Source organism: Phoca vitulina, unplaced genomic scaffold, assembly GCF_004348235.1.
Source record: "Phoca vitulina isolate PV1807 unplaced genomic scaffold, GSC_HSeal_1.0 scaffold9, whole genome shotgun sequence".
NCBI lineage: Eukaryota > Metazoa > Chordata > Mammalia > Carnivora > Phocidae > Phoca > Phoca vitulina.
Genome location: NW_022589712.1, coordinates 14,533,442 through 14,556,453, shown reverse-complemented (window position 1 = coordinate 14,556,453; position 23,012 = coordinate 14,533,442). Strand labels below are relative to the sequence as shown.

Below are 23,012 nucleotides of genomic sequence, written 5' to 3'. Positions count from 1 at the left end.
AAAATTACTAGGAACAGAAAAAACATAAAGAATCATCATACCGTTTAAAATGACCATCTAAATAAAAGGAAAAAGACTGATTCATACCAGCCCTGGCAGATAAAAAAAAAGGCAAGACCCCTTTCTGGCAAATAAGCACATTTTTATTGAATTTCTGCTCTCTCCTTACCTTTCCTGCACCGCAGAGGTCCTTGTAATCACTTTGAAGTTTATCTACTTCATCCTTTAAGGTGACGTCCTGCACGAGCTCCAGGAGAGCCTCACCTTTCTCTCTCACTGATCTTACCGAGGGCTCATGGGACAGCACCATTTGTTGAAGTGACTTGAAGTACAAAGAGGAAAAAAAAAAGAGCCAGTTCACCTACACGATCAAGGTGAATATATACGGATGTCTGTGCCACGTGTGAGACGATCTACCTCAGATAAAGCTCTGATGCATATTTTATAAATCGATAAATGTAAAACATTAAAGAATAATTTTTATGGCTAATAAAGTTTTAAAATACAGAGTAAGAGTAACACATCAAATAGCCCCTCACATGTGGAGAAGGATGTATGGAAAAGAATTACCTTTGGCTAAATTTAACCTAGTTCATATTTCTGGCTTGCACCTCATTTCTTCCACTGGAGGGTAACAGAAAACTCAACACAAAAGGGAGTGAGGTGTTATCATTTGATTTTGAGTTCATGAAGTTAATTGCAGCTTGAACTGGATGTGAAGTTAGAGAGACAGATTCCAGCTGCAACATTGCTGTGATAGGCCAAAAGTGCTATTTAAATATATTAATAACGCAGTGGGGAGAGAAAAAAGGGAAAAGCAGTTGTGGTCTTACGTGGCACCTTCAAAGACATACTGTTACCCTTGGCAAACAAACAAACAAACAAAAACAAGGATAGGAATAGACTATTGGCTAGAGGAGGAAAAAGCTTCCAACAGGAAAAGCTCCAAGGTAAGCCATCACACTGTAATTCTTAAAAAAATATTGCTAACTTGGGTCAAATTTAGAACACAAATTATTCCATATATAAGCCTCAAAAAATTCTTTCATAGATTTGAGCAGGTGAAATATCTCTCTCTATATATCCTATATAGCCATATCCATATCACCATTTATTCTTTCAAAAATTAATTTCTAAGATGTTTAGCTACAGTTGGTTAATTAGAATTTATTTTCTTACAAATATGCTATCTCATTTTCAATTCACCATAGATCAGCTTATAGTCATTGGGTACAAAAAAATGAAAGAAAGACTGTATGAAAGAGATAAAATGTATAGGTGTGAGATCCTGATGCCAGGAAGACCTATCTGGAGTAGCCCTGTACCTGAATCAGACTGTCAGAATAGATCTCCATTTATTGATACAATCTTTGAATATCAGGCAAATATGATTCCTGAATGGAAAAATAAGTCTGATGTAGCATACCTAGATAAATCTACATCACTCACAGTGGAATGGACATGTTAAGGATATTTTCTAGCACCCATTAAGGGTGACACACACCAGAAATCACATTCCTCCCATTTGGTTCCTGTGTGCAGGACCTTCCCAAGCATTTGTCAGTGAGTAACAACACACTACCTTATATTTAGATAATTGAGCTTTTTTCTCATATAATTCCATTTTGGGTTCTTCAGGAGTGTGTAGGATTTCTTGATATTCTGATATCCACTGAGTTAGTGCTTTGTATTTATCTGAGAACTCCTTTGCTAAAAGAAGGCCTTTCTCCAGAGTCATGTGCTCTTTCCGGACAATACTGGTCAGTTCCTTCAACTGCTCCACGTGCTCCTGGATCTCTTTCCTTAATGTCTCTGCCTCGCTGTCCTCCAAGTATTTGAGAGCCCTCTCTCCTTTCTCTCGGGCTGATTTCAGCAAACTATGGCCTTTGTCCATGTCTTTTAGCAAACTCTGAGGAAGAGAGTGAGCAGGAAGCAAATATAGAGTTAGTATTTCTCTCCTTTTAAAGAAAAGGCTTTCAAGTAGCCATTCTCGAGTTTCCCCTTAAGATATGTTTTTGAAGTTTTATGAAGAGGTGATCTGCCAGGAATCAGAATCTTCTTTTTTTTTTTACTTAATATAGGTTTTAACAAGTCTTGATCACTATATCATTTCCAAAGCAGAGACTTAAAAAAGAACGTGATGTTCTTCTCATCCTTAGTAGGACTCCTAAAGATCTGAGTAAAAACTCTTCTGTTAATACGTGGTCCCGTGAATTAGAGATAATTTTTTTCTCTTAATATTTAAGTGTCAAACTGGAATTCAGACATAAGCAACCAAGTCTAAGTCATTCAGATGACATGACATCACAAATAACTGAAAGCCAGCTTTTAGCCTTACAGAGATTATAACTCAATATTTGGAGTGAAGCGTGAGCCACGGACCATCACTCATCCCGGGGCAGGGATGAACACTCTTGCTCCCAATGCCTGCATGAGGGAATGGAGCAGCAGTGTGGAATGACAAAGGCTGGGAGACAAGTCCAATGTTTGCACACCTACCTCCAACATCTTCATTTTTTTCCCCATCATCGCTTTATCTACCCGGTCAATTTTGGTGGCCACATTCTTGAAGTTTTTATGAGTAGAGCTGTACCAATCAGAATAGGAACTTAGGGATAATTCTGATTCCTCCAAACTCTGGATCTCTTCCTCCAGGAATTTTATTTGTTCCTTTAAAAGGAAAAACAGAATTGGACAGTAAATTACAGACCTATAGCAATGCCTTTCTTGATAAATGTGTGTCTTCACCAGAAGTTAATGCAAGGGAGAACATTTTTGCTTGTGAAATTTGCTGGCCTGAAGCGAGCAGCTGGTCGCCCACTCACCAGCACTTGGAGAAGAAGGGCCTGGTATCTGGAAGTCAGCTGGGTGGCCTGGCAGCCCATTCGGCTGCTCACATGGTTCTCATCCAGCATCTGCTGCACTCTGGCGCCCACTTCCTCAACTTCATCTTTGTATGCGGTGACCTCTTCGTGCCACTTCTGAAATGACATAAACGTGGCAGGAACAGGATCAATCTTAGGCATTATTGCATTGGACAAATATATAATATCTTCTTAATAGGAAATGATTTTAGTGTATGTTCAGAATATATTTATTCAGAGATATAATTTTGAAAATATACCATATATAACCTTCATGAAAAATTGTATTACAACAACATGCTAAAAACTGGGCACTTCTTATTTGGGCACTTTTCTGTATATATTACACTACTGTATATATTACACTGCTTTCTCTCTCTTTCTCTCTCAAATAAATAAATAAAATCTTAAAAAAAAAGAAATTCCAAAGGAAAAGCATTATTTTGATCATGACTACTAAATTTGCATAAAAGTTAGATAAAACTAATTATCAAGTATTATTTCAATGCACTACATTAGAGCAATTTCATATCAGAACCATAAACTTAAATGATTTCAATACTATCATTCATGTATCTTTACAAAACAAGGTAATAGGGTATGGGAAGAAAATACACAATATTTCATTAAATTATATCTTATTAAAGACTAATTTAAGATTCTATTCAATAATTGCTGTCAAAGAATATTCTATATAGTAATTCTTTGTTGCAAGCAGAAAGAGATTTTGCAAAATTTAAATCTTGGACGAAAAGTTACTAAATATTTTAATGAAACAAACTATGCGAGGTCACTGCTGCTTTGACAAAGATGAAGAATTTACAGGAGTTGTACCTTCATCTGATGTAATTGTATCTCCTTGGCTGCCCGGCTAGACTGACGTCCTGTCCTGACACTCACTTTGTTCTCCAGTGTTTTGAGCCACTCATCTACTTGCTGGTACTTTTGTTCCATGAGCCTCAGTTTGTTGACTACATTATTGAACTGAGTCCGGGTCTCAGACAGTCTCTGCTGGTAAGCCTGCCAGTCCTGCCGGAGGGACTCTAAAGCCCGGTCCTCGGTCTGGGGGATGCCCGATGGTATCACTTCTTCTCTGGTGTGTAGCACTGAATTCAACAGGGCCTGCCCCTCTGCACAGTGCACCTGTAGTTCCTGCAGGGGAAAGGGGACAGGTATGGCTGTCACACCTCACTCATATTTTACACCTGCGCAAGTTATCATAGCTCACCCAAGTCAACTGTGCCAGCTTGAACTTCACATTAGAAAACAATTATTTTATTTTGTCTTACACAAAAAACAGGTATCTAACACTGAACATTGTTTCCCGAGTCAGGGGAAAGACTCAGAAATACTTCCAGTAAAATAATCATAATGCACACCTAACACAAATATACACACACACATACCCCATCTTAGAAACAGTTCTTGAAATTTGACTTTTCAGCTTACAGGCAAAAACACTTGTGATTAAAGGGGTTTTGCTTAAAAGAATAACCTAGGCTTGTCATGACTCAAACGTACTCAGAGAGTCTCAGGCTTCTTGTTTTGACATTGAATGGGATCAGTGTTATACCTGAGGCTCAGAAAGGAACCATGGACCCTTGTTTTTGCCAAGAGGGATCCTTGGCCAAAGCTGTTCTAGGGGATGTGATGGTCAAGAAAAGTTGGCCCTGGAGAGTACAGGGCATACAAATCTGGGAGGCTGATCATCACACCTGCCCACTAGGGGCTCCCAGGTGCAAATACCTTTTCTTCTACCAAAGCATAAGCCCCAAAGATTTACCCTGTGAATGTGGTATGAATCAAGTCTTGAAGAACATAAACTATTTTTATAGAAAGGAAAACTGTTACATCCTTAAGGATGTTGGCAAAACAATGTTATATACTTGTTTTTCCAATGTTTAAAGAATCCATAGTGTTACTTGATCTGATCACCTAAAGTTGAAAGGAACCAAGTCAAGTCTCACCAAGAATGTTAAAAATACCAACATATTTAGCTAAAATATGGTATCATTTTTAAAAAAATCTTCAATATCAGTTCAAGCCATTTGAAATTGCTGATATCTGACAATTTCTTTAATCTACAAAAATAGCGATCTCTTATGGTTCAAACTAATGGATACGTTTTTCCTCAGCTATGATGTCACTCAAAGAATGCTGTAATGTGAATGTTTTGTAAATGGGAAAGAACAAGATATATGGTAAAATATGAATCAAAATGTCTACAAACAGAAATTTTATTCCAAAATTCTTAGTTTTTTTTAAAGTTAAGTACAATATTAATACAATATTTTCTCTTAATTCAGAGTTGGCAAACTTTTTTTATAAAAAACACATTAGTAAACATTTTAGGCTTTGAGGGCCATACAATCTCTGCTGCAACTATTTAACTCTGTCATTGCAGCACAGAAGTACCCAGAGATGATACATAAGTGAATGGGTATGGCTGTGATTCAATGAAACTTTATTGAAAATGTAAGCATTGTGGCCATAGGCTGTAGCTTACTGGTCCTCGCTCTAATTTACTAATCTTCCCAATATATCACTCTTTCCATATTTTATAACAGTTTTCTCTCTTATATGAGTCATCACTGTATTAGGTAAATTCTTATATATCACATGGCTCAACTATTTATTCTGAAGGAAAAATATGGCTCAATATTTTTAAAATCTATATGTTCTATGACCCAGATTAGGCCTTCAGCTTACACAAAATAATTTGTGAACATGCTCCACATAGCTGGCCGATCCCCATACCACTATGCGTACTGTAGGACCTTAGGAGGCCAAAGAAGCTCTGCTGGGCGGTTGCAATATCACAATTCCCTACCACCTTTTCCACCACTAGCATCTTCCCTCCTTTTTAAGATTTGTGGTGACTCAAAATAAGACAATGTAAGAACTAAGGCATGGCGAAATGAGAGGTGGGTATCAGTTTGGGCCACACTGCTACTGACTGAAGGGAAACATTTTCTTCTGACCAGAACAAGAGAAACATCTGCTGGCGACGAGTAACTTTTTGGCCCGGCTCCCACACAGAAGGCAAGAGAGCTGGTATCTGCTTGCCAAGAGTTTGAAGTGAAGTGCTGAGAGGGGTTATTTAGCAAAAACAAAGCCAACTCTAGTAAAATAAATTACAACAGCTACACGTGGCAGACTGGAATACCTATTATTTTGAAACAGAATGGATTAGATCCTTACATAAGCTAATGAAATTAGGACGCTTTTAATTTCTACTTCATATATATTTCATGAATGGAGCATAATTTAAGTTAGATTTTTCTCCCATCTCATTTAGTCCTTCCTCATGACAACTCTGTGTAGGAAACTGAATGACAGAGGTTCTCTCTTGCCCAAAGTCATCCAGTGTCAGGTCCCACCAAGCATTGGAGTCCAAACTTCCTCATCCCAAACTTGTGCTCCTGCCATTATACATTCTCCAATACCCACATTTCTGAAATAGCCAGAAATTTTATATGCTGGTTCTAACCATTCCAGTCCTTGTTTTTTTCTGCTTTGTGCAAGCTCTAGGCACATCCTGCCCAATCTCAAACCAATCCTAATCAGGGCTGATACTCTGTCAGTAGCTTCCAATGCACAGCTGGTGACATGGAGTTGTCTCATTGGCCTTTCTCCATTCTCTTGTGTGTGTGCCTGGTGGTCTCTTCTAAGGGTACCTCCTAACCCCTCCCTATCTCTCTAGGTAAGATTGAGGGGCTCTCTCTGATGTTCCCATAAGATCTGTTCAACTAATGTATTCCTTATCACATTATTCGAAATGATCTGCCTAGAGATCTGCATTTCTTACTAAATGGCAAATTCCTTGAAGGCAAGAATAATATTTTAATCATATTTATGTGCAGTAGCTAGACAAGTGTCTGCACAACATTAGGTCTTCAATAAATGCTGAATGAGTAAATGAGTGAATGGGTTAAGACCACTACCCACTAGGTCTGTCATCTTGTCCCGCATGCCGGCACTTTTTTTAGCCCCTCTAATTCCTTCCCCAGCAGTGTGGGAGCTTTTGGTTGAAACTAGATGGTGTCATCAGTTTGACTTTGAGGAATGTCATGTTCTATTGATTCCCGCTGCTAAGTTCCACTTCCAATTTATCCTTTAGGGAAAAACAGGCAGGTGGGCCAGTCAAAACCATAATTTAGACCATTAGCCATTGCTGTCAGTGGCCACCTTAGTAGCTGAACAAACTCCTCAAGTCCCAGTCCTGCTCTATCTAAATTGCCCAGCAAAGATCTCAACTAGCATGTACTACCGAGATCCCAGAACGTTGTGAATCAGGATCTCCCTTAATAACTATAAGCTCTTCATATGATTCAAGATCATATTAACTTCCCATTGCTTAAAATAATAATTGCATGTTCAGAATGAAAATTCCTTTAAGATGAAGTAGACTTTACCTGAAGATCCCGCAATGTTGTCTCATGAGTGTGAGCATCACCTTCAAGAACTGAATGTTGGTCAAGCTTTTCTTGTTCTTGCCCCAGCCAAACTTCAAACGCCTTTAGGTCTCTCTGATACTCCTGGTGCAGGCGAACTAGTTTTTCAGACTTGGTTACTGCTTCCTATTATCAGCATTTAAGATGATTAAGATAGGAAAATATTACTACACACAGTGTTGATGTATATAAGAACTTACTTTTGGAATTTCAGGAAAACATGATTATTAAATCACTGGAGTATGATTTCCTAGAAGAATAAAGCTTTAAGATTTAGGTAAAAAATATAAAAACATAATATCAGGATGAAAAGAGGCCTTGAAGATTATTTTGTTGAATTAACTACCTGATCTCTGAATTCCTTATGAAATGTAACATGGATATGCCAAAATATGAATTAACTTTACTTGTCATAAGAACACACTTTTACTAATGAAGAAAACTGAAATTCTTATATTGTGCTGTAAGTGAGGACTGGGACTCACTGTGGATTTAATTTTCCATGTACTTTGTCTAATAAAGTAGGATATGCTTGGAAGTTATTTTTAGTTTCTTTGTGAGGCCTAAATGAAGAATGATAAATATTATTTGTGATTATTTACTGCTTTAGAAAACTCTCATATTAAAACATTTATGAACTTTCATTATGAAGCTGTCCAATTTTTTTTCTTAAGTTGGTTAATTTCTGGGAATTTTTATTCAGAATTATTTTCCTTCAGTAACTTTCATGTACTAACAGTATTTGAAGGTTTTTGTTTGGGTTTGCCACTGTTTAAAGTATTAAAATTCATTTGTTCTTCTGTGCTTTCACAAATCATCATTCCTGCAAATAAATGAGTCTAAATAAGCATGGGTTTAACCCCTCCTATTTCAGGGAGTCTTCAGGGAACATGGTTAGCCATACCTTGGCCCTCTCTTTGATTGCTCTGTATCGTTCCTGAAGATCCTGGAATTCTAATTGGGTGACATAGTGTTCTGTCATGCCAGCCCCTTTGAGTTCAATGGTCTCCAGCAAACTGCTGTAACTCAGCACTTCTTCACTTAGTAACTAGAGAAGATTTAAAAGAAAATAAAGGAGTTACCACGTATACCATTCTATCACTAATACTGCTAAAATTAAGATATTTTAACTGTGTAGTTGACAAGTGATCTTAGATTATCTATCTATAGATAAGTTGATCAAGAGACCCATCTATATCTATCTATCTATCTATCTATCATCTATCATCTTTCTATAAAGTGTGTGTGTGTATTCGATATCTGCCTCAGAACTTTGTCTGAGATACTGATTCCAAATAACTTTGATATCTCAAACTTAATTTGTCCAAAAATGGGCTCCCGATCTTTACTCCACTCCCATTCCTCCCCAGCCCCCACCAAACCCCAAATCCCCTTCTTCTTCAGTCTTTTTTCAAGCAGTAAATGCCACCACATGCCACCCAGATGGCCATCTTAGAACACTGGAAGTCACCCTTTCTCCCTGCTCTCTGTCATTCCAGCCACAATGAAATCCTGTGTCCTGACACTTGTCCTCGTGTGTCCTGCAAACTCCCTAGCCCATGCTGCTACTCTCTCTTATTGGACTTCTGCAATATCCTGCCAGGTAGATTCCCTGCCACCAATTCTTGCTGTTTTCCTTTTCCCCACTCCACACAGCAGCCTGACTGAAAAAAGATTTTAAAACTGTAAATGGAATCCTGTCACTCCCCGGCTCAAAGCATTGGCTGTCTTCCCCAGGCTGTCAGGATCGAGGGGAAATCCTCAGGCTGGGCCACATGGCGATGCGTGGCCAGGGTCCTGCTCCTCTGCCAGCTCACCTGTTTATTCTCTATTCCAGCAACAAGTGGCCTTTCTCTTAGTTCCCTTCTTGGGCCAGACTCTCTCCCTCCTCAGGGCTCATTGTTCCATCTGGACTGCTCTTTTCTCACCTCCTCCCCAGATTAATTTCTCTGCATGACATTCCTTTTGGCATGGTCTACAAGTCTGCTATTTCAGAGAGGACTTTTCTGTCCCTCCCTCAACCCCAAGCAATCTGCAATAGCTCTGTGCACATTACTCTTTCACAGCTTTCTTTCTTCATTGCACTTATCCCCAGTTATAATTATTTATTTATTCATGCACTCAGAAGAGTATTTGTGTCTCCACCAGAATACAGCTCTTCTCTGTTTTATTTACTTAGAATTGAGCACAAACCTGCACGTAGCAAGATCTTAATCAATATTTATTGAATAGATGAATAATTTAATTAGGCAATAAATCATTATCAAATATTATAAGATAGATAATTATGATTATATTAATTTTCAGATGCATAAATGAGACCCTAAAATGTTAAGTAATTTGGCATAGGTCCCATAAGGCAATTTAGTCATTCAAATAACTCTTATTCAGCATTTGCTCTGTGTCAGACAGAGAGCCAAATGGTGGGATATTAAAAAAAAAAAATTAAGCACCTTTATCTACTAAGGGAGAGAGATGAGCATATACTGTATATAATCAATAAAGAGATATGAACAACAGAGAACAGAAGAACTAAGTAAGCTTAGGGTAGTGGTGGTATCGTAGCAAAAAGACTTCTGTCAATTCAGAAAGGTGAGTGGAAGGTTGCTGGTTGCAGAGGCAGAGTTAGATCATTACTGTAGAGGCATAGAATCTTTGTTCCATCTAAAGTGGCATTTTCAGGAAGTAGTGAGAAATACAGTAAGGCTGAAGCATGGGTGGAAGGAGGGTGGGAGAGTGAAGGAAATGAGGGTGACAAAGGAAATTGTTAAAATTCTTACAAACTAGATGAGGAAGACTGGTTGGATACCATAGACAATGGGACAATGGGGCCCTGAAGCAGGAAAGTGAGACATTCACCTTTATATGAAGAGAACAGTAGATGGAGACAAGAGACAAAATGAGCAGGTAGGAGTCTGTTGAAAATTAGGAAAAGAAGGATGGATTATAGTCAGGAGACATTTCTGAAATAAAATCAGCTGGACCTAATGCCTAATTTGAAGTGGGGATGAGAAAGAAGGAGCTGGGGATAATGAAGTTTCTAATTTAGGATATTCAGCATGGGGTGACACAAATGAACTGAGATTGAGATTATCAGAATTTGAAGGAATTGGGGGTAGAAGTAATAAGTACTGCTTAGGATGTGATAAGGTTGAGGTAGAACAGGTCATCCAGTAAATATGGCCCCAGGAGTAAGGATATAAATCAAAGGTCTCCAAAATTTTATGTTTGATTACTACTATGAACAAAAGGATTCAAGAACATAACCTCAATATCTATCTATCTATCTATCTATCTATCTATCTATCTAACTATCTATCTATCATCTATCAACTTATTTAAAAACATATATGTAGCACTATACTAATATAAGCATGAAAATGTACAAAAGTAAAGTACAAAAGATGTGATAAAAAGAAAGCATTTTTACTTCCTAATGATGAGTAGGCTAAAGATAATAAAAGATATTTCAAGTTGCCAAATTTTATATGTATCATAGAACATGTATCATAGAACATCTATGAAGTTTTCCTGAAAAAGGAGATTTTCACTCACTCATAAAATCGTCACAAACAAAAGTCTGGTTTAAGGAGCCACTAGAAATTATAGTAAAAGCCCAAAATACAGTTTATCTATGTGTACGGCCCTAGCGCACAGGTAGTCATATTTTCACTAACTTAGGCATTCTGAAGAAGCCTGCCAGAGGACAAACGGAATCTGAAATCCAGCTCCCACCTTGGCTTTTCCCAGGGCTGTTGTTTTCTCCCGCAGTTCCGCATACTGCCTTTCAGATTCATTTAGGCTGGCTTCCACACTGTCCATCCAACTGGAAAACTGTCGAACATCATCCTGATAACTTGTCCACTTAGAAAGAGCTCCTTCGAGTTGACTGAAAGGTATGAGAAAGGGCAATAATCTACATCATTGAGAAGCCATATAAGTCCAATCTGCCCAATCTCTCTTATGGATCTGCTCTGTCCACTCCGCCAGCAGGGAGCCCATAGATCAGACAGGGGCCAGGTGGGGGGTGGGCCGGGATGGCCAGGGCTCATCAAATCTGAGTCTGGGTCCCTGGCAAGCATAACCCCAGGGAGCAAGGGATGGTGAAGTCCAGGCTGATAGGTGGAATAGTGGGACCGGACATAAAACTTAGAATCAATAAGCAGGTCAACCGAGACCCTGGGGGAGGCTTGAGGGCAAAACTGGGAGAGATCCATTGTGTGAGGCTTTTTAAGCCAAGACCCTCTGGAGGAAGAAAATCAACACTGAACTCCACCAAGTTGAGCAGGACATCCAGAGGAGAGCAAAAAGGAATTAATAAAAGAAGGAAGGAAGAACCAAGCAAGAACAAGCACAGTAACTAACTTGCAGGAGATTTAAAAATCAGAAAATCACAATGGAAAAATAGGGTAATGTTTTCTGAACTGGTCTAACCCTCTACTTCTCTTCCAGATAAATTAAGCATTCCTTCTCTCAATATGAATGTTATGTTTTTGACTCCATTAATCATGTGTGCCTAATTTCACTATCATACTTTGGGCTGTTTTGCAGCAGACACTCTGTGCTCCACCCTTATTTACCCTCCAACCATTCCACTGCAGCACCCTGCCAACTGCCAGCCCCATGCCTCCTGGCCTGAGGGCATTCTCTGGTCCCTGGTGCCCGCTCAGCTTGAGCGCAACGTAGGCGAGAAGTGCCAGGGATTGCTGCCCTCCCTGGGAGCAGTCCTCCACTGCCCTCCTGACTCATGGGAGTTTGTTTACAAACATTCTAGTTCTCCAGTCCTCGGTGGGTAACTCTGAGACACGTGTTCTTTGCTGGCTCCCAGCACTGCCCGGCCAGATTAAGTTCCAGCTGTCTGCTGTGGTAACCTACTTGAGAACATTCCCTTGATCAGCTGCCCTTCCTTCCTCATCTCTCTCCCCCAGCCCCTACTGGTGTTTTCCTGGGGTTACCTCCCAAGTAAACTACTTGGTTTAAATAATATATCTTTATGTGATAAAACCTTTATTTATCTTTTGAGTTTTTAAGGAATGAACACTAACAAAAAGAAACACGGAATTATATTAAAACAAAGGCATGGAATGGCAGGCCAACCTAAATGCAAGATTGTACCTGTAAGTTTATTTTGTTCTAATTTAAAAAAAAGAAGAGGAAGGGAGGAAGGAAGGAAGGAAGGAAGGAAGGAAGGAAGGAAGGAAGGAAGGAAGAAAGGAAGGAGAGGAGCAGAGGAGAGGAGGGGAGGAGAGGAGAGGAAAGGAAAGGAAAGGAAAGAAGGGAAGAAAACTCCAGGAACAGTCTGTTACCATGCTGTTATAAAGATCTTTTGGTAATGGCTTGGCAGGAGTTGGCTTTAGTTTCACTAACCTTTTACAGCGAATTGCTGCAGACAAAAGAGAAGCCCACATATCCTTCACACTCTGCAGCTGCTGCTGGATAGCAGGAATGCCTTCCGGAGAGGTATTCTGCAGAACAGACTCCCCTCTGGTCACTATCATTTTCATCTGGATCTCTTTTTCCTGTTTCACTGATAATAGAGCCTATAAGAGCAAATACAGAAGTCCTTTGTCATTTGCATGTTTAGCATTTTGGTCTTTAAATGTTTCAGAGCTCCTGAAGATGGTAGGATCATAGATGACTGCACTGAGCCATGAATCTCTCAGGCTGACTTCATGGCAGGTGACCAATCCCCAGTGACCTGCTGGTCTCCCAAGTGGCCTCGGCTTCTTATGTCTTAATTCTTCTCTGAATAATCCCTTCTTTCCACTGAAATTTTATTTTACTGGTTTTCTTTTTGCTTTGTTTTGTTTTTTTGTCTGCTCATCAATTTTTTTTTTTATTAGTTTCAGGGGTAGAATTTAGTGATTCATCAGTTCAATACAACACCCAGTGCTCAACACAGCAACTGGCTTTCGATAAGAGAAAAATCGAGTACAATAGAATTCATGCATTTTCAAAGGTCACTGGATGAAGAGCTTTATAATGTTAAGGTCTCCAGCACAACAAGCCTAAAGAAATAGATCAACTGATATGTATTAATCTATACATTTCAAGGTCTTCACAGGCAACTCTTCTTTTTCTATATAAGAAGGAAGTTTGAATTCAAAGTTATAAAACTGGCATTACCACTTAAAAGGCAAAATTTCATCGTCCTCCCTAATCCGGACGCTGCCAACCCCTACAGATCCAGTGCCACTCTCGCATTGCCATCACATTGTGCTGCGGCAAGAAGGAACTGCTAGCAATTTCTCCCACACCGTGCTTTTTTGTTTTCTTTGGCTTTTGCTTCCGCTGGTACCATTCTCAAATCTCAGTTTGGGTATGAAGCTTTCTGAGAAAGCTCTTCCGAATCCTGACCAAGTCCCTCCCGCACGTCCCACGCTCCCTTCCGTGTATCTGCAGCACTAGAAGCACACCCCTCTCTGCTTTCACTGTCTTTCCGTGTCAGCCTCTGACCTCAGACAATGAAATCCTGGAGGACAACAACCACATTTTATTCATTTTTGAATCCTTGAAATCAAGACAGAGGGCCAATCTGCTGTAAGACACCCAGCATATGACTGTCAGGAGAACGACTGCAGAATAGTTGTTTTATCACAAATGTGAAATAGAACTAATGTGCTGGGATGGGAGAAGAACTGACTGAAGAATACAGGCAGACAAGTGAGTTTGACCAAGATGGGAAATGTCTTGCTCTAAAAAAGTTTCATCGACATATTTTCTAAGAATAAATGTGTCTATGATGTAATTTGAAACTCGCCTCTTAACTATATCAAACAAGTAACCATATTTGGTTGCAATTTTAGCTTAATTTTTGTAAATTATTTATGAGTGGACATGTCTGGAGTCGAACGATTCAGGGATGCTCTGCAAACAGGGTCACACCCACAGAGTGGTCTCCGAGTTGTTGTGGAAGGAGTGTGACATAATCACACCAGACAGAGACTTGAGAATTTTGAGAAAAACAAATTCTGTAAATTAGAGACATTTCTCTATAAAATGCACACCTCAAGCTTAAGCATCCTGCTGTCCAGCACACTTTTGTCGGATGTTGGGTGGCAGTAGGAGTCCAGCATGTGAACCGCATCGGTCAGCCAGTCTTGGAGCTCTTTAATCCCGAGGGAGAACTGATTGTGTTCTGCAACAATTCTATCCAATCTTGACACTTTCTCCTGGAAATGACAGAAATAGTTTTCCAGCTGTCCATGCCACTCTACAGCCTACAGATGCTCAAACTGTAAAGCTAACCATTGGTTTCAAATAACAGCAATCAGGCATATAGGTTCCTGCGCTGCACAAATACGATGCAAGTCTGTATTGATCAGAGATGTGGGAAGTATCTTTGGAATAACTGGGTCAAAAGCAGAACAATCACAACGATAATTTACTGCTCCCCACTTCAGCCACTACCCTTTTTATGAAAACTGTGATATTCTTTTGGAATCAGCAAAACTTCTTCCTAATGCCTTATGCGGGAGATGAATCAGAGTAGTTTCTACCTTTCCCATACCACATTTGGCTCAACTGATACCATGACCATATGACCTACCTTTGTAGCCAGTTCTAAAAGACAACTATCTGAGGTTTTGTAATCACCCTAAATTTCAAAAATTGGGACCATAGATATGACTTATTTATTAATTAAAGGTTATATCCGCCACACTGAAGATTTTATGACTATGTTTACAGCTCTTAAAGCATTCAAAATTCTACTGATTTTTGACTTCTAAATAAATACAAAGGAATAGAAAGATGTCCTTAATTCTCTCTAATTTCAGATATATGCCAGATTTTCTAAAGGCAATAAAGAAGTAACTTATTTATAGAAAAAAATGGGTATAAAAATAGACTATTTACTGCAAGACCTATACTAGTATAACTGTCTCAATGATGCTTTATTGAGGACCCAAATTAGCAGACCGAAGTAAGTCCACACTAAAATAGGTGACGCATATTACAGCAGGTCCCCTGTATTCTAAGATCTGAAATGCCGAAGAGAAATACAGGGAACAAATGTTCAAGCCACATAAAGCTCAAGGTAGACCTGCCCCACGAAGTTCAAGATGAGCCCGCATTATACCTGCTGAATGTGCTGAATTAGGTCATAGGGATATACCATTTACTTTTTTCTAAGCTGTTGGAAAAGATATCTAATCAGTTATATGAATCATTGCTGATTTTGAGCTTTACTCTAGAATCCAAAATGAAACTCTCAATCAACACATCCTTGACAACTATGATTTAAAAAATTATCCCAAACTCATTATATGCAATCCACTAAAATTTAAACTGCTTTGAATTCACGTTTTTCTAAAATCACTTATCTGAGATTGTTTAGACCCCAAACTCTGAATTTGGCCTTATGTTTACACTTTGAGTCTTCAAGATAAAAGCACTGGGGAACATACCATTTCAGTATTGAAGAGACTATTTTGTGCAATAATAGAGATGGGAAGTCTCTTCAGTCTTTGAAACCTCCCTGAGTTTCTTTTCAGACAACCATGCTAAGGTGACACAGCGCACATGCATGACTCAGACTGCACGGCCGGGAAGGACACTTACACACCTTATTTCTGACCCCGCACACACCCTCGCACAACCCTACTGAGACTCCAGATCTGTGGCCTCAGTACCCACCCACACACACACAGAGCACATGGCGGGCGTTACCTTCGTTAAATTGCTTAGAGCTAGACACTGAGAAGACAGCTGCGATACTCTGTGCATAAAGCTCTTGCTGGCAGCCTGTCCTTCCCACAGCTGCTGAGCTTTCTCTCTTAGCCTGTTGAGCTGAGGCTCGTAGCAGTTTATTTCCTCAAGGACAGACTGAAAAGCACAAGCAAGTTACTATTAAGAGGCTGGGGATAAGCACATCGCAGACGAAGCTTTGGCCCAAAGAACGCGGAAATAAACATGGCGAGCAGTGGGTGTGCCCTGAAGGCTTTGTTATTTCCAGGCTACACACGGTTTAGACTACAGGACGGAAACAGATCACACCTCAAAGGAAAGCCAGAAAACATAAAATCTGTCAGAAATTGGGAAGGGGTACGCTCCATCTCCAGACACCGTAACATAGCTCCAGGGTCTGCCTGAATGCAAGGTGGTGCAGAGGATAGGGGTAAAGACGTGGCTGGAAGGGCAGAGGGTCTCATTACCTGGAGCTTTTGTTGTTCCCTCCTCTTTGCAGGAAGATCATATAGGCGATTGCTGCTTTCCTGCACCAACTTCTCAGTTTTACTCAGCCAGTCCTGGACAGGCTCAGCACTTACTTCAAAGTCCTTCATTTGGATCTTTAGATTCTATGAGGTTTTAGATCGTGTTAGGATAAAAAAAATTGTAATAGCAAGTCCAAAGTCCATCATTTGGCATTGAAAGCCCACCACAGTCTGGCCCCCTTGCTCTTCTCCCCTCTTTCCTTGTTCCTAGTGTATAGAACATTCTATATTTCACCCTAGCCCCGGTATAATTTTTGAACATCCTTTCAGAGCTTTTTAGGCTCAAGTTTTTCAAAAAGGAGTTTTTGCCTCGTTATCCAGCCCACACCAGAGTTCACACCCACTTCTCAACTTTTGTCACATTTGTTGTTTATACAAGTCACTATGCACTTTATCACAGACTGGGTTGGATTGTGAGTTTTTATCTCATGCGGGCATGCCTGGTCTCCACAACTAGCTTACAAGCTCCGTGAGGGGAGGGCCTGGCATACACCATTGGTACCTTGTAGAAATATAAATAAATATTAACAAACATTTTGTCAATTTTGATTGATGATGGGATAAGAAATAGCAATATGGTTTATATGCTTATTATGTATTTAATAAGCAATTTGTTTATTCTAATTTATAAAGATACCAAAAAAAAATACCTAATAGTGTTCTGTGTTTATTACATAAGAAGCTGTGACTACTTTCATAGATACTTTGTAGGTATTAATAGCTGTAAAATGTATTTGATAAAGTTTTATATGGTGCCATTTAACTTTAGCAAAGGTGTCTATATCCACTCTTACTTACAAAAATGCTAGACTGAAGTGAATTTGAAATTTATGTTGCCCTGTGAACATACTAAAGGCTTTTAAACTTAAATTCAAACTTAAATTTAAATCAGAGCTTTAGGTAGTATTGTCCAAGAGATAATCCATAAAGGTTAGCCGAAAAATCTAAGTGGCAAGGGCTGCAGGAGCCTGTGGAAGCGGCTCAGGCTTCCATCGGTATCTGATCTGGACCGTCTACAATGTGGGAGAGTCACACCTGCCATGGTCACCTCTTAGGGACACAGGTAGCTGTAGAAGTGCTTTGGAAAACTAAAGCGCTTCACAAACTTAGCTTCTCCTTCTTCCCTGTGCCCCTCATTGAATTAGCTACCAAATCGTGTTGTGTTTCACCTTAGGGATAAATTCTCTATCCATTATCATTTCCTTAATCCAGGCCTTCATCTCTCTCATCTGGACCATTATGAGAAGCTTTCTCTAGTCTTGCAGCTTCCCCATTCTTGTCTACACTGTGGTCAGAGTTGACACTCCAGTAAGTTTATTTCCAGCTTGAAGACCAGTAGGTTCCTCACTCAGTCTTTTACAACTAGGATTTTGAAAGAGAATTAAGCCCTAGTGTCCTAAAGCATCCATTCTATGTAATGAATTAACCTCTCTCCTATGCATCTAAAATGGTATGGGTTATGCTACATCCTTGGGAAAATTGAGAACATAAATAGTGTTCAGGGGTTCAGATTAAAAAAAACCTTGATAAGAGTCAAGATCAAATTGCTTAGTACGCAAGACATTTCCTATCTTGCCCTAATCTTCATTTCCAATCTTATCTTTGTTGTTCTTCCCACAAAACCCCACGTGGATGTCAAACTTCTCAAAGTGCCCCATTGTTGACACTCACAACACTCTGGCCCTGTACACCCAGTTCCTTCTGCTTGAAATGCAGGTCAGCCTTGGCAAATTCAAACAATATTTAGCCTTCAAATTTCAGTTAAAATGTCACCTTTCTGGTAATTTTCCTTGATTTCTCCAAATGGAGTTACTTGCATCGTTCTTTGAGTGACTACCATAACCTGAATGTATCTATATTATATTGCAATCGTTTCTTTATATACTTATTTCCCTCTCTAGAAAGTAAACTCCCTGAGGAAAGGGAAGAGACTAAACCTTTTGTATTCCTAACATAGTGGCTAGCACATATTGTTTTCTATTTTATTTCTAATAGAAATGAAGGAAAGAGGGAAGGTAGGAAGGGAGGGAGGGAGGGAGAAAAAAGGGAAGGAAGATAAGGAAGGCAGAAAGCAAATCATTCCTCACCTACCCATTTACTCCTGGACATCTCTTGGACTAGGTAATCATGCAATCAATGCTAGATGTACTACCTTCAACAATAAATGCTTCAGAGCTCAGGCAACATTATACTAATGATTTCTGTAAGGTTTTGAGTAAATTTCTAGGCACTGCACAATGGTTATCACGCTCTATTAAATGGAAGATGCCTGCCTTGAAAGAATAGCTACCATTACAGAGAAGAATTACAATAGTCTTGGTCTAGGGAAGAATTGAGGAAACACACATTTTCTCTTTCCAGATATTAATTCTCTATTATTATTCTTTTCCATCTTGCATTAATTATGATCATAATCAAATAAATGATCTGTTCTGTCAGGAAGTGTTGGTTGAGGGGAAATAATTACTCTCCATGCCACTAAATTTTCCTCTAAGAGAGGACTTGATACACAAAACAGGTGATCTCACAAGAAAAAAACAAAACAAAATAGTTGCATCATGGCAGTAATTATGATTATAATAAATTCAACTTATGTTGTCTCTAGATAAAAGAAATTTGCATAATCATTGGCTCTTTGCATACTTAACTCCTAAAAACCTACTGCATGATATCTGCATTAGTTATAATATACCTTATCATCCATAGCATTTTGAAGTCTTACATGGGTATTTCTGTTCATTCTCCTAGAATGACTTCCAAACTTGAGGAATTTCAAATGAATGATTGAGTGATACTTTTAAAAGTAAAAACCAATTATTTCTGGTGGGACAGTGCAAGCCTGTGATGACAGCCCCTACCAGACAAGAAGCTCTCGAATTCCTCAGTGAGGTTCCTACTTCAAAAATCAAGCTGTTTCTTAGAGTTGTCCAGTTATCCATTAATATCCAGAGAGGAATGACCAAAATCACTGGCAACCATATTTGGATATATTGAAAGTGTAGTTTTAACTGACAACAATGACTACAACAACAAACTACAGAGAATGTGTCCATCTGCCTGGCTATATTATACCTCTAGGGCAGATTCCTTCTGGTGGAGATTTGAATGAAAATTTTTCCAATCTTCTTTTGCAGTTGCAACTTTGGCCTGGATGCCATCAGCTTTCTCTTTGGTCAACAGAGTACTCAAAAGTTCTCCTTTAGACAGCATCATGTTTAGCTTGTGCTGTCCATTTTCACTTTCTGACAAAAATTCCTACAAAGAAAAAGGCTAAGATTAGGTATAATAAAGTGCTCTATGCTTTAAAATACATTGATTATCTACTTATTTCTTGACACAATCAAAGAGAAGAAAGAAACCATTTTTATCGCATATATTAAATGACTAAGACTCTTTTACCCCTCTAGACATTGGGAATAATAATCTTATGTACCTGATATGGTTATTGTGAAAATTAAATGAGAAAATCTGCTTAGGGTGCTCAGGAACAACGCTTGTCATATATAAGGACTTTTATTAGTTCCTACATCCCTATTAATATATAAAAATAGCATGCTTTTGGGCAAATGGACTAGTTTCTCTTCATATACACAATTAATTGTTGTTTCAAGCAGGGATTTATTTGAAATCTGAGTTTCTTAAGCATGAATTTAATATGCTTATAAAAAGATTTAGAGGCATCTTTTTAATCCACTTAAGCGTTGTTATTAGCATTAATTGTTGGCACTCTTACCTGTATTTTCTGAAGACTTGTTGAAACTTCACTAATATTTTGAGGTATATCAAAACATTTGGCAGTAGTGATTTTTGCATTAACCAACCACTGCTGGAAATCCTTGAAGGCTCTTCGAAATCGTTGCTGTAAAATCTGTTCTCTATTCTGACAGCCCTTGGATGCTTGCAAACAAAGACTAACACCAGGATTTGAAATGTTTAAGGGAAGGAAAAAAATGATAAGATAGATTAAAATAAAGTTTGATAGAATCAACAGTTCTTAAAGTATGCAGTCACATTTAGCAAGGCAGTTAATGATTAATTTATCATGCCTTAATAAACACACTTCTGGCTGCTTATTTGTATAAAAATCTTTTGCATACCAATAAGGTTCATGCTCACCAATTATATTCTTTAATCAAGCCAGAAACTTTTCCACTGTATGTACTGAGGTCTCTGGAAAATCGACAAAGTTCATTCAGCTGAGACTTAAGATCCTCTATTTTAGGCTCTGCTTTTTGTAGGGCATCCAGTATCTCCTATTAGGAAATAACAAGACAGAGGAGCAAGCACTTAAATTGGGTAGTTTCCACAGCCTGACACTATACATGCATAAATCATATTATAAATTACTAGTGAGGGAAGAACCAACGTAATAGATTCAGTAAATAAATGCATCCTGTTTTCAGGAGTCTTCATGGCAAATAATAGCACTTGGCTTACTTGCATCTTTTTCTAGGATGGATAGGCACTCTGGCAACAAATGTCACCAAGTAATCAAATGATCATGTGGTCAAATAAGTCAAAGTAGGACAAGAAAAAGGAAAGAGAAAATAACCTAAATTGCTTAATAACAGTTTGACTAGGCCATTGGAAGATAGCTATATTGTTCAAAGGTAAAGAGAAATCATTTCCAAGCAAAGAAATACTTATTTTGGATTAATATATATATATATATATATATATAGAGAGAGAGAGAGCACTTGATTTTATGTAGTATATATAGTTAACTTTCACACTAAAAATGGCTTATAGCCCACAAGTCTGATTTAACTAGTAATCCGTTCATTTCATAGTTTTATTCACACAGTCATCCAATATTTGCTAAATGTCTGCTATGCGCCAAGCATTTTTCTGAACTCTAGGACTCCCCACAATGACTGAAGATATGAATCCTGTACTTGAAAAGCACACAATTTAACAGATGAGAGAGACACATGAATAATCACAATACTGTGAATACCTAACCCAACATAAGGTCTTGAGACTTGACAAGTACATCTCTAAAATCAAGGCCATGATCCCCTGAGTTACACACGGTGCTCTTGCGGGATTGTCACAAGGAGCAAATGAGATCACAAATGTCAAGTGTTTTGCACAGTACCTGGCACACTGATAAATGCCGAACTAGTAAAAACAGCAGGTAAACAATGCCCAAATATTTAAGCAGGACTGTATAAATAATGATATCGCCATAGGAAAAAAATTAATTGAGGAGAGCCAAGAAGATGAGTGACGACTCAGATAGCTGTTGGTGTTACTATTCTTGTTCTCAGATTTTTATCTAGACATGGCCTAGATTTGTAGGAAAACCACACCTCTCAACAAGCCAGGTCTGCGTTGCATTCCTCATCCTAGTAAATGGCTCCACCGTCCTCCCACTGATCTAAATCAGAAAACTAAGCCACATCTTGGCCTTGCCAAGAGACAAGAGACAACGAGGTGCAGTCTGTTCCAGTGACTTTCCCTCTGCACCGACTCAGTCTCCTTTTGCACATCTGTCATTTCTTTCTGGAATGGCACAATGTCCTCTCAATTTGAAACCTGTTCTCCAGTTTCTCTCCTATGTTTTCTTGTTCCTCGCTAATTTTGGATCCTGGGACTGTTCCTCCACCTCACCTATCTGGTCAGTTTGTAACAGACTTCCAGACTCAGCTCAAATAACAACTCCTCTAAGGACTCTGCCTTCCTTTGCACCTCTTGATGGGGGCTTCTCACTTGAGGACACAGCACCTCATCAGTTCATCACAATCAATCATCCCTATTGGCTTTGAACTCACTGGCCTTTCCACCTAGACTGGGATTCTGAGAGAGGTGTGGTGTTCTCTTGGTTTTAAAATTATTTATTTATCCTAGTGTCTGGGCTAGAGGAGTCTAAGATATTTTTATTTATAAAATTCATAATAACTAGAAAGTTTCTCTCTGAAACTCCAAACGCTAAACTAGTAGCTACTATTTTATACTACATTGTATCTTTTATTTAAGCAAGAATTTAGAACTGTAGAAACTTAACCATATACCAAAAGTATAAAAGCAAACAAACAAACAAAAAAACAAAACAAAACAGAACACCTGAGATTCAAAGTAGTCACTTATAAAATAGATGATATCAAAAGAAAAAAGCTTTGGACCAAAATTTTACACTAAACAAATTTCCATAACTTCATCACAAATTAAAGCATTTTAGTAGAGTCTTTCATTATAGAAACATCAGGTTAAATATTTCTGTTTCAGTTAAGTACTAGAATGCATTTTTTCCCTTAGAGATTATAAAGGTTAAGAAATTGGCTAAATTTCAAACACTAATAACCCAATAGATATTAAGAGATGAATTTTGTAAACACAGCAAACACAATTTTTTGTAACATGACTTTATATATAGATGATGATCCATTTTTACATTTTGAAATATTTCTTGGTTATCATCACTTAATTGCAAAAGAGGAAGTAAACACTTGTGAAGGTTTGTGACTATTATGATTGTC

General features: G+C 38.6%; 1 protein-coding gene across 15 annotated transcripts in view; it reads right to left on the bottom strand.

The window, feature by feature from the left end:
* SYNE1 (spectrin repeat containing nuclear envelope protein 1) overlaps positions 1–23,012 on the bottom strand; it is a 437,497-nt gene that overhangs the window by 193,380 nt on the left and 221,105 nt on the right. For all 15 annotated transcript variants that reach the window (XM_032407632.1, XM_032407640.1, XM_032407639.1 and 12 more), the window contains 15 exons: positions 20,650–20,786; positions 20,267–20,444; positions 19,606–19,788; positions 16,474–16,617; positions 15,989–16,144; positions 14,326–14,490; positions 12,686–12,858; positions 11,054–11,207; positions 8,223–8,366; positions 7,280–7,444; positions 3,699–4,016; positions 2,826–2,981; positions 2,500–2,670; positions 1,583–1,909; positions 170–322 (listed from right to left, as the gene is read on the bottom strand). In XM_032407632.1, the coding sequence (XP_032263523.1) occupies positions 170–322; positions 1,583–1,909; positions 2,500–2,670; positions 2,826–2,981; positions 3,699–4,016; positions 7,280–7,444; positions 8,223–8,366; positions 11,054–11,207; positions 12,686–12,858; positions 14,326–14,490; positions 15,989–16,144; positions 16,474–16,617; positions 19,606–19,788; positions 20,267–20,444; positions 20,650–20,786 (2,724 nt within the window). The remainder of the gene's footprint in view (positions 1–169; positions 323–1,582; positions 1,910–2,499; positions 2,671–2,825; positions 2,982–3,698; positions 4,017–7,279; positions 7,445–8,222; positions 8,367–11,053; positions 11,208–12,685; positions 12,859–14,325; positions 14,491–15,988; positions 16,145–16,473; positions 16,618–19,605; positions 19,789–20,266; positions 20,445–20,649; positions 20,787–23,012) is intronic.